Consider the following 12,291-nt stretch of genomic DNA (forward strand, 5'->3'; position numbering starts at 1 on the left):
GCTCTGCTAAAAATACAAATCTTCCACCTTTAATCAAGAATTCACACTGCATGCAAACACATGCTTTTTCACTGCCACGACCAAGGCATTTCCAACTACCTTGATCTGCCCACTCCCTGGGGAAAACAGGAGTGAAGTAGTCGTCTCGTTGCCAGGACGCTGTGCCACCTTGGAGACATACTACAGCAAATACACCCTTACCTTTCTGGGATATGAAGCACATCTGGAACCACAAACAGTAAGGGTAGCAGGAATCCAGCTAGTGAAGCAACCCAGCACACGTCAACAGGCTACGCCTTTCCCAATAATTACCTGGTATTTAGCAGGTTACTGCAGTAATACTGTAAGAGGCGAAGGGGAGGCTGGGGGTCTTTGTGTTGCTGAGGGACCAGCCCTGCACCCACCTTGTCCTGTAAGGTGAGAACAGTCACTTTATGGACATTCAGCCGGACAGTCACCTCTGGCTTGCTGGCACAGACATAACAATTGGGATTGGGAGGATCCAGGGCACAAGGCACAAGGAGCTTCTTTCGGGGGTTTGGTTGCTTATTCAAAAAAATCTTTGGAGGAAGAAAAAAAAGTGAGTTAAAATTTCATATACCACATATTCTAAGATCTTATTGATAACACGTGATAAAAAAGTGACATATATTCCCATCTACATGATAAGGTGAAAGACCTTGTTAAGAATCTAGCTTCCCAACCTAATTTTCTTATTAGCCACCATGCGAGAGGTGAGGCTTCGTGCAAGGACACCTCCCTGTGTAGACGACACTCCCATAACACATTCCTTATCTTGCTGCCACACATGATCCAGGTAAAAACCCTTGTCTCTGTCAGCTCAATCAGCTCTGGGTGTCTTTTCTAAAAATCACATTCGTTTCAAACACTTCACAAGTTTCATCTGTTTCTGCTTTCCCAAAATGTTTGGAACCAACGTAACTACCTTTCAAAAAGTACTACCATGAATGTAGCAATTCACATAATCAGGAACAAAATAAGGTATTTCTGGCGGTGCCATATTTTTCTAGTACTTAAACAAAATAACAATTACAACCCAACACCTTTTACGAAGCCGCACCGAGACAGTGGTGTCAGGGTGCAGCCGACTAAGACACTGCCTGCAACACCAGCACGGTCCCAGTCGGCTTCCCATCTAGCACAGTGTTAAGGTCCCGGGAAGAGCAGAAGACAGAGGGAAGTGGAGCAGCCAGGACGCGAACCAATGCCCATATGGGATCCTGGTGCATGCACAGCAAGGATTTAGCCACTAGGCCATCACACAGGCCCAAAATGATTTAAACTAAATTGCAAAGGGAAATTGAGAATGACTGCAATGTCCCTTCAACCTGAAATTTCATTAGAACTAGATATTTTAAAAGTATGATATTAACAAATTAAAAGCAATAATAGATCAGATTTTTTTCAGAAATTCCTGTGAGGTTAATGAGATCTTCTATTTCAACAAAGCAAAGACCAGGAAGGGAAGGAGAACAAAGAGAAAAATGCTTTCCCCATGCAGGCAGCAAGAAAAAGTACCTTAATGTGGTGCTAGTGAAAAGGGAAAGCAACTTCCTATAATTCACTACAGTAAGATGGGGCCACAAAGATGTGCTATCTGATTACACACATGTGCTGCAGCATCTACATCTGACAACACAGGAGTTCTGGATCAGCAAATAGAAGCAAACAGAAATGTTCTTTCAAACACTATAGCTTCCCCAGGTTTAAGTTATTACAGATAAATTCTAAAATACGGAATTCATCCAGCAAACAAAATTAGAAACCACACCAGCACAAAAAAACAGGCCATCTGAGAAATGATAAACTCACCCATAGACTACCATCCCCAGGCTCTATAAAGCAATGTGCAACGCCAGAAGCCAAGCAGCTCCTTCCACTTACCGGAAAAAGCAGCACAGGTACTTCCCTCTCGGGGGTTACTCAGATGTGCACTCCCTAGGGACCCGGGGCAAATTTTTCCTCCAATAATTAATACCAATTTTGTTCTTTTATTTTAAAATGGACAGCTTTTATATGCTTTGTATACAATCTTCCCATGGGGTCTTCCTACAAATACTAACCACCCACTGAGCTTTCCCTGAGATCCAGAGACCCGGAACTGTGGGTGATCTGGCCACCAACTACATCAGAATGCTGCTTCTCATCAACGACATCCAAAACGAGGGTCAGTGCACAAGGCAAGCACAATACTCACAGTTCTACACTGGTCTATTTTTCCTGACAGGATCTTCAACCCTTCCAAAACTATCAATCCGGCAATCACTGCGTTAGTGGTAGCAATAGCAGGAATAATGTTCCCGGCCATTGCTTACGGGGGGAGAAAAAAGATAAATATCAATATACTTAACTGTTTAACAGACTTGCACTTTTGACAATGCAAACTGAAGTATAAAATAACTTACATTTTATATCAAATCTGCTCTTCATATTCATACTGAAAATATGCATCCTAAGGTTTGCAGCAGAAGTGACAAAATCCATTGCAGACGGGTCATCCTGCCAATAACGTAAACAGTTTCTCAAGCAGTGTCAGAAGAAACGGCAGGTGCAGGCAGCAAGGGAGGCTCTCCTCAGCTTCTCTAGTCCACGAATGAAGGCTAACAATACTAGCCATCACCAGGCTTCTAGAAACAACATTTCTCACTTTTTAAAAAGATTTAATTATTTTTATTTTAAAGTTAGATTTACAGAGAGGAGAGACAGAGAGGAAGCTCTTCCGTCCGCAGCTTCACTCCCCAAGCAGCCACAATTGCTGCAACTGAGCTGATCCAAAGCCAGGAGCCAGGAGCTCTTCCAGGTCTCCACTGAGGGTGCAGGGTCCCAAGGCTTTGGGCCATTCTCCACTGCTTTCCCAGGCCACAAGCAGGGAGCTGGATGGGAAACTGGGCTGCCGGGATTAGAACCGGTGCCCATATGAGATCCCGGCATGTGCATGGCGAGGACTTTAGCTGCTAGGCTATTGTGCCAGGCCCGAAACACCATTTCTCAAGTATATACACCAAAACACCAATTCCACTCAGTGACAATGACAACCCTGCCATGGTCCCTGTAGGCAAAACGTGCTGGATAAGCACAGAATCCAGGGAAGAACCCAGAGGCTGTTTGAGAAGCATCACTCTCCTTCTCCCTTCATGCGTCCCCATCCCCAAGAGACACTCCTTTGGAGGAGCACAAAACTTGTCCTAAAGGGCATTTTCCAGTCATTTTTCAACAGATTGCAAGATTTCAGAAAGGTCTCCTGCTTTAAACTGAGACATTTCACCCCAGCCTAGAACTAAGAACACAAGGAGAAGCAGTGTACGTCACATTCTAGGCTGCTTCGCAGTCCCTTCCAGCAAGTAAGCCACAATCAGAAGTGACCCCATGGCTGGCATCGCGGCATAGCACGTGAAACCACCATCTGCGGCACATAGTCGCTGCCATATAGCCACGAGTTCAAGTTCCAGATGCTCTATCTCTAGTCCAACTCGCTGCCAATGCACCCGAGCAAAGCTGTGGAACATGGCCCAAGTACTAAGCTCCCCAGGTGGGAAGCCCAGAAGTTCCATAAGGAAAATAAAGCAGCAGGAAAAACATTCCTCTCTACGACTCCGCCTTTCAAATAAATCAACCTTACAAAAAAAAAAAAAAAAAAGACAGCCCATACGGGCGGAGTGCATGTGCCGGCTGTTCCGCTCCATCCAACTCCCTGCTAGTGGCCCTAAGCCTTGGAACCTTCACCCGGACGGGAGACCCAGATGATACTCCTGACTCCTGCCTTTGGATCAGCTGAGCTCTGGCCTTTGCAGCCACTTGGGGAGTGAACCAGCAGATGGTAGATCTTTCTCTGTCTATCCTTCTCTCTATAAATCTGCCATACAAATAAAAATAAAGAAATCTTTAATTTTTTGAAAGTGTCCCCTTGACTGTGAACTTTTCAAAACACTTTGGTGTGCAAAATTAAAATTTCATTGTTACATTGTAGGCAATAAGATCTGCTGAGAAAAGGTTCCAAAGCAGCAGTAGTGGTTATATGAAGTTATGGCTGCTTTATTCATATTAATGTAAGTGACCCTTCAAGGTGAATGCTGCTTTGCACATATTAAATCCGCTGGTGAACGCAGCACTGGTGTAAAAGCACTAGCTTATAATCACCCACTTCACGTCACAAAACAAAAGCAATAATCCTTGTTCAGAACTTGTTCCTACTTTTATTTTTCAGTAAATACCTAAGACATGATGTCCCTTTTGAAAATAAGCTGCTTTACTCATTACAAAAACTTCACAAAATACTACTAAATATTTACAATCACCCTTTACATCACATAAACCTAAGAATCCTAATTACTACATTTTACATGTCAGATTCAGCCCATGTCTATAACACAAAAGGGATCTTCAATTTATAAAATCACCCAAACTCCTTTGTTTTAAAACCTATGAACAACAGATGGAGACCAGCCCATCCGAAGCTAGGAGCCTGGAGCCTCTCCCAGGACCCCACACAAGTGTAGGATCCCAAGGTTCTGGGCCATCCCTGACCACCCTCCCAGGCCACAAGCAGGAAGACGGGGCCACCAGAAGTAGAACTGGCACCCACATGAGAACTTGCACAGGCAAGGAGAGGACCCCAGTGCTGGGCCACTGTGCCAGGCCCTAGTTTTTCTTCTAACAACAACTGTTACCCCATTTCCACATTGAGAGGTCTTTCAAACCACTGAAACAGTTGTCAACTCTCTCAACATGAAGGCAATTTTAACACTCTCATATTCAACAGTATAACTAAAGATTAAATTATTCAAATCAAATACAGTGTATTTCTTCAAAATCTGGTAATTTCCTAAAAAAAACTGTAGCTTTCGGGCACAGCACGGTGGCCTAGCACATAAAGTCCTTACCTTGAACGCGCCAGAATCCTATATGGACACCGGTTCTAATCTCAGAGGCCCCACTTCCCATCCAGCACCCTACTTGTGACCTGGGAAAGCAGTCGAAGACAATCCAAAGCCTTGGGACCCTGCACCAGCGTAGGAGACCTGGAGCAGGTTCCTGGCTCCTGGCGTCAGACTGGCACAGCTCCAGCCATTGTCATCACTTGGGGAGTAAATCACTGGATGGAAGATCGTCCTTTCTGTCTCTCCTCCCCTCTGTATATCTGACTTTCCAATAAAAATAAAGATCTTTTTTTAAAAAAGTCTAGCTTTCATTATAGTAAGTACACACATTTGCAATATTTGCAACTGTTGCAATTCCAAAACAAACCTTATCCCATATGAGCTCGGCTCCGTCGCCTTTCTCTGCTAAGTGAACCCTTAGCGTCTCAATGCTCTTGGAAAAGAGGCTTGCGTAGCTCTTCACATCCAGCACCTGCTGATCTTTCAGACCCAACTGGGGTTCATTCTGTTGATCTGATGCATTGGTTTCTTCTCCTGAGAGAGAAAAGATTAGGATTTAATAAACTTCATCTTCCTACTGTATCCTATTAAACTCAGGCCCTGATCAACAAGAAACTCAAACATCACAAAACAAATTCAATTAAAATAATTAGCCCCAACAATGTAAATATATGCATAAGAAAATAAAGATGAAAAAGAAGCAAGACAACTTCAGAACATAGGAGGGACACAAGGAGAGAACAGGCATCACTCCAGCACAGAGTCAGCCCTAAGGAAGTGAAAGTGATCGAATGGCTGAGAAGGATCCTGCACTACTGGCAACTGCTCCAAAACACACAACTCTCCAGTGAACCCAACACTGCTATGCACAACTTAACTGCATACAATCCAGATAATGGCATAGCAGTTTAAACCTCCACCTATGGCACCAGCATCCCACATGGGCAACGTCTCAAGCTCTAGTGGTTCTACCCCCAATCCACCTTCCTGTAAATGGCCTAGGAGAGAAGCAGAAGACAGTCCAAATGCTTGGAAACCTGCACCCACGTGGGAGACCTAGAAGAAGCTCCTGGCTTTGGACCAGTGCAGCTCAGGCCACTGTGGCCACTGGGGAGTGAACCAGCAGACGGAAAGCTCACGCTCTTTTTCTGTCTCTTGCTACAACTGTCTTTCAAATTAAAAATTTTTTAAAACATCTCTATTGGAAAGTCAGACTTATAGAGAGGAGAGACAGAGATCTTACATCCACTGATTCACTCTCCAAGTGGCCTAAGCTGAGCTGATACAAACTCAGGAGCCAAGAGTTTCTTCTGGGTCTCCCACATGGGTGCAGGGTCCCATCCTCAACTGCTTTTCCCAGCCACAAGCAGAGAGCTGAATGGGAAATGGAGCAGCCAGGACATGAACCAGCACCCATAGGGGATCCTGGGAGATGCTAAGTGAGGATCTAGCCATCAGACTATTGCGCCCAGACCCCCAGAGGTAAAGGTTCTTATACACTGAAAATGGTTGGTCAATGAAACTCAGATCCTGCTGTGACTGGTCAGTGATGGCACGCTCTTCAGGGAATTTCTGATGGCCAAATGGGCCCGTTGGTCTGAAGGTGGCAATTACACTCTGCTTACACTGGGATTTCCCCACACAAATCACTGTAAAGCCTGGAGGACCACACCCGAGGATGACAGCCAAGGACATCCTGGGCTATGGGAGGCCAACTGGAGACTGGCACCTGCTCTTACACCATAGGGCTTCAGCTGGGCCCTGCACCCATGGCTGCTGCAGCCCTCAAGGAGTAAACAAATGCCAAGATCTCTTTCAGTCTCCCTCTTTCAAATGAATACGTAATCTTTTAAAAAAAAAGGCATCTCTAGATGAAATCTTAAGATAATCACAAAAGAACAAAGGTGTACACACTAATCCCAATACTTTATTTTAGGAGAAATATGAAAGATGTGAATTAATAAAATAGAAAAAAGGAAGTCAATGTACTAGAAATAGGATTCCATTTTTCATGAGGATGCACAGGACTCGAGTGTCTATGGAAACGGAGGCATGCATTTTTACAATTATCTCCAATGCACAAACAGATACAATTTGAAGCAACAACAGTCATTGAACAGCTTTAGGAGAGGACAGTCCCAATTAAGGAACCCCAAAGACTAAAACACCATGATTTCTTTACCTTGACTTTGTACTTCAGCCCAGTCCAACGGAACCGGAGGTTTCCTTTTACGCCACAGTTTGTCCATTGTCAACAGATATCTAATATCATCTTTAAAAAGCTTAAAAAAAAAGACAAATCCCATGAACTTTACATTCCCTAACTTCTCAAAAATTAAAAAAAAAATTACATATTATAAATAGTATATCAAGAAATTAAATTTAAAAGCACATGCTATGTACCAGCAGCAAAGTGCCAATTTTCAAGTTTAAGCTTTTCTAGGCGGAAGGCTGACGCACATCACTGCATGTGAAGCCGTTCATGAGTGCTCTGGTGAAACCTGCAGGGAGGCCTGTATTCCCAGTTACTCCCTCAAAGACGGGCCGCAGGTTCAACCACACAACACACACACCTTCAGGACTGCAGATCAATGCACGTTAACCCACTGCACCAGGCCCTTCATGAACTTTTGGAAGACTCCTACTAGGTGTGAATTTTGTTTTTGTTTTTAATTGACATATAGTTAACTTTTATTACTATTTTCCCTGAGAAATTAATCTTTTTAAAGATTTTCTTACTTTTATTGGAAAGGCAGATTGACAAGAGGAGACAGAGAGATCTTGGATCACTCCCCACACGGTCACAACAGCCAGAGATAAGCCATTCTAAAGCCCGGAGCCTGAGCCAGGCGCACGGTCCCAAGGTTTTAGGCCACCCTGTGCTGCTTTCCCAGGCCACAAGCCCCTGCTTGTGGAGGGTGGAGGGAACTTAGGACGGGAGTAAGGGAAGTCCCAGGGTCTATGGAACTATATCATAAAATGATAATAATAATAATAAACAAGTAAATATTTTAAAAAGCAAACAGGAAATAAAACTAACCTTGGTAAAAAGTTTAACTGGGTCATATCCAGTTGATTTAGCCCATTCCTTAGTGGAAATACGTTTAATATCGCCATCTTCATTAGACGCTCTGGCTCTGGCTTCAGCTTCTGTTGGTTCCCCTACAAAAACAAGCAACTCACTATTTTCCAGTGGTCATGATTGTCCACTCTTCATGGAGGGCAAAAATCAGTGATTCTTGAAGTCACCTTCATGCAAAACAGGGTTCAAGGAAAAAGAAAAATGACACGCTCACAAGCAGAGGCATGTTTCTCAGGGCCGCTCACAACACAGATGTGCAGCAGATCTGGGCGTAAACCAGACCCTGAAATTTCTCCTCACCCTGACTTCCTCAGAAGAAAACTAAGATTACATTTTGCTAAGACGCTATAAAACAACACACGTTAAGTACATATTATAAACCACCAATACTGAATAAGCAAAATCACGCCGTCAGTAAGAAATAAAACTGCCAGCTGGTGTACGCACAGGCGGCTTCCGGGTCAGCTCTGTCGGGAGACACTTCTTGATCAGCATCCTCCTCACCAAACAACTGGCTGTAATTGAAAAAAAAAATTAAAAACTTATGTACAACAAAATATTCTGAACCAATACATTTTATATTCTCTACTCTGCACTCAATACTTCAAATGCAGTTTAATGTATATACCAAAACTATTAAAGCAATTAGTTTGTACTCTGGTTTTAACTACAATTCAAGCAACACTAGGTCTCATAGACTTCTATCCATCTCCACCACAAGACTTCTATCCCAGCTAGGTGGTGACGGTCACTAGAGTGCTGTCTGGGGAGCACCATGCCACCTGCACATAATCCCCACAAAACTGCCCTGTGCACATCAGTGAACACAACCTTTTAAACGGGCATCTGCATCTCTACTACAGCAGTACCAAAATATGAAGCTCAGACTCGCTTCAGTTACATACAAACTGTTACTACTGGGCCGAGCACAGTAGCCTAGCAGCTGAACTCCTCGCATTTATGGACACTGGTTCTAATCCTGGCGGACCCACTTTCCATCCAACTCCCTGATTGTGACTTGGGAAAGCAGTTGAGGATAGGTCCCTGCACACACATGGGAGACGTGGAAGAGGCTTCTGGCTTTGTACTGGCCAGCTCTGGCCCTTGTGACCACTTGGAGAGTGAATCTGTGGACAGAAGATCTTCCTCTCTGTCTCTCCTCCTCTCTATCTAACTTTCCAATAAAAATAAAATTAATCTTTCAAAAAAAAGTATTTTGGAAACCTCCTTTGGTCCCAACGAAGAGGATGCTTGCCAATTACAAAAATGTTTATCTAACACACATAAAATTACATAATTTCCCTTTAATTCTTATTGAAGTAAACAATATGCTAATCAATGCTTGCATTTTTTGAATAAAAACATCATTTATTATTATTAATAAATTTGCCGACATTTTCTATAGGATTTTTCCATTGGAATACATGAATTGCACTCTAACAATTTTTCCTTCTTACACAATGTTTGGTCCTCATTGGTTTCAGGATCAAAGACATGTCACATAGATAGGAACTAGTATCCCTTCTTCCCTCTCATTCATTTCTCTGGAGTTTGCGTAAGGTTAGAATGGCACTTAACACATTCCTTGCAAGTAGACCAGAATTAATCAACAAAATTCAACGGCTTACACTACTCTACAGGACCAAATTGTTTTTAATAGTCGTTTTTGTTAATGTTGAATGAATTCATCAAATTATTAAATTCTTCAACATACTGGCATTGTCTTCCATTTTGTTTTGCAGTTCATTTTCTTTTCATTTTTTTTTAAAGACTTATTTTTATTGCAAAGTCAGATGTACAGAGAGAGAAGAGACAGAAAGAAATATCTTCCGTCTGATGATTTACTCCCCAAGTCACCAAAACTGTCAGTGCTATGCTGATCCGAAGCCAGGAACCAGGAACCTTCATTAGTTCTCCCACACGATGCAGGGTCCCAAGGCTTTGGGCCGTCCTCGACTGCTTTCCCAGGCTACAAACAGGGAGCTGGATGGGAAGTGGGGCTGCTGGGATTAGAACCGGCACCCATTTGGGATCCCAGTGAGTTGAAGGCGAGGACTTTAGCCACCAGGACACTGCAGCAGGTCCTGTGGTTCATTTTCCAACTTAGGTTGGTGTCTTACTTATTGGTATTCAGCCTTTCTGCATGTAAGTTAGTAACTTGTTCCAGCTACAATATGCAAGAGATCATCTCATATTCATTATTTTCACTATGACTAAAAAGAAACCCAGTGTGATCTTTTTTCTTAACTGATGGGTTTTTTCCAGATATAAAGATTGGGATTTATTCAATCACATACCTATCTACAATATCAGACTAAACTTTTTAAGTAGCTCATGGCATGTAATGAATGGTGACTGTCTAACGAACCCCAAGCACTTCACCATATTTCAACACTATAAACATACTAAGATATTTAAAGAAGACTCATTTCCTATCATCGCTACTGAAAAGTATATGCCAAGAAATATATACTTTCTTACTTGAACAAATACTTTGCCCAAACGATGCAATGAATAGGTTCTGAAGGTGTGTTGCGAATTGTACAGCCAGGAAAAGTTCTCTGGGTTGGTTTTGGATGACATTCATAGCATTCAGTCACTCCCTACAATCAGAAATGAAAAAAGAAAATAATAATGTATTCAATGGCAGTATTCTCAACATTGTGTGGTAATTATAAGCACTTCCTTCATCCAGCTAATATACCAATTGGATTTCATGTTATCAAGGATTTTTAAAAACATTAGTGACAACAAAATTCTAATGTTACAAATAAAGAATCTTTAATGAAAAGCTACTTGAATCAACCATAGTTACAGATAAGACTTATCTGATTCTTGACCCAGTGAACATCACCGAGAAACTAATTAAAAATTATTGCATCTCAAGGTCAGGGGAACTCTACATTGATTACAATAAACAAAAAATACAAGAAAGCAGCTTTCCAACCAATTATTTCTCAAATACCTGTTAAACATTATTCATAGCCACGGCCATAAAATCTCCTAGGAATAAGGTAAACTGACCACAACTGGTTGTAAGAAATATCTATAAACTACTATCAAAAAAATATGTACACAATTATGGTCGAAATCATCTATGACAGCTGAGACAATCTTCCACAACAATCACAAGTCATCAGTAGGGACAGCATTGTGTCCCAACGAGGTAAGCCATACACTGGGACCCCTCCACCACAGTGGAGTGCCTGGGCTTCCAACGCCGCTAACTGCTAACACGCACTGCAAGGCAGCAGACAGGACCCTTGCTACAGCGATGGGCGACACAGGGCGTCCCTGGCCTGACAACTGCAGGCATCCGTGCAATGAACCAGCACACGGAAGATTTCTCCTTCTCTCTGCCCACCCCACCCAATCATCCTGCATTTCAAATAAAGATTTAGCAACAACAAAAATGTCATCCGCCTCAGCAATTCCATCACCCACCTTACCCTATCTTGCTACACACCTGGTACCTTGGAATAAACAGTAGCAAAGGAACAAATTCCACAAACACTTCTTTAATGTAAACTGCAGAGTGTTGGGGTCAGCTTGGTGGCACAAGCATGCCATATGGGCATCAGTTCATGTTTCAGCTGTTCCACTTTCCATCCACTTCCTTGCTCATGGCCTGGGAAAGCAGTGAAGGATGGCTCAAGTCCTTAGGATCCTGCACCATGTGGGAGACCTGGGAAGCGGCTCCAGGCTCCTGGCTTAAGATTGGCCCAGCTCTGGTAACTGCGGCCATCTGGGGAGTGAACCAGTGGATGGAAAATCTTGATCTCTTCTTCTCTCTGTAAATCTGACTTTCCAATTAAAATGAATACATCTGGGCCCGGCGCGGTGGCGCAAGTGGTTAAAGGTCCTCGCCTTGCACGCCCGGGATTCCATATGGGCGCCGGTTCTAATCCCGGCGGCCCCGCTTCCCTTCCAGCTCCCTGCCTGTGGCCTGGGAAAGCAGTCGAGGACCTGCACCCGCGCGGGAGACTCCAAGGAGGCTCCTGGCTTCGGATCGGCATAGTATCGACCCGTTGCGCTCACTTGGGGAGTGAATCATCGGACGGAAGACCTTCCTCTCTGTCTCTCCTCTCTGTATATCCGCCTTTCCAATGAAAAAATAATAAAAAAATAAATCTTAAAAAAAAAAATAAAATGAATACATCTTTAAGAAAATCATAATTTTCTCCTTAAAACCATTTCTCATGCCCTTGGCCTTTCAATGTATTTTCTTGGGGAAGCCACATGGCAAGCAGAGTGCACCTCAGCATACAAGGGCATTGCCTTGATCTGTCAGCAGATACTGAAGACCTTCGT

At 43.1% G+C, this 12,291-nt stretch overlaps 1 protein-coding gene across 1 annotated transcript in view; it reads right to left on the reverse strand.

Annotated features, from left to right (window-relative positions):
- Nucleotides 1-12,291, reverse strand: part of UBA2 (ubiquitin like modifier activating enzyme 2) — a 28,274-nt gene that overhangs the window by 7,549 nt on the left and 8,434 nt on the right. Inside the window, exons 6-13 of the mRNA XM_040976448.1 lie at nt 10,462-10,583; nt 8,428-8,495; nt 7,939-8,060; nt 7,081-7,180; nt 5,266-5,432; nt 2,427-2,520; nt 2,219-2,331; nt 405-560 (exon numbers count right to left, since the gene is read on the reverse strand). Of these exons, the coding sequence (XP_040832382.1) occupies nt 405-560; nt 2,219-2,331; nt 2,427-2,520; nt 5,266-5,432; nt 7,081-7,180; nt 7,939-8,060; nt 8,428-8,495; nt 10,462-10,583 (942 nt within the window). The remainder of the gene's footprint in view (nt 1-404; nt 561-2,218; nt 2,332-2,426; nt 2,521-5,265; nt 5,433-7,080; nt 7,181-7,938; nt 8,061-8,427; nt 8,496-10,461; nt 10,584-12,291) is intronic.

This window comes from Ochotona curzoniae, unplaced genomic scaffold (assembly GCF_017591425.1).
Source record: "Ochotona curzoniae isolate NIBS_2020 unplaced genomic scaffold, NIBS_Ocur_1.0 contig_2699, whole genome shotgun sequence".
Lineage (NCBI taxonomy): Eukaryota > Metazoa > Chordata > Mammalia > Lagomorpha > Ochotonidae > Ochotona > Ochotona curzoniae.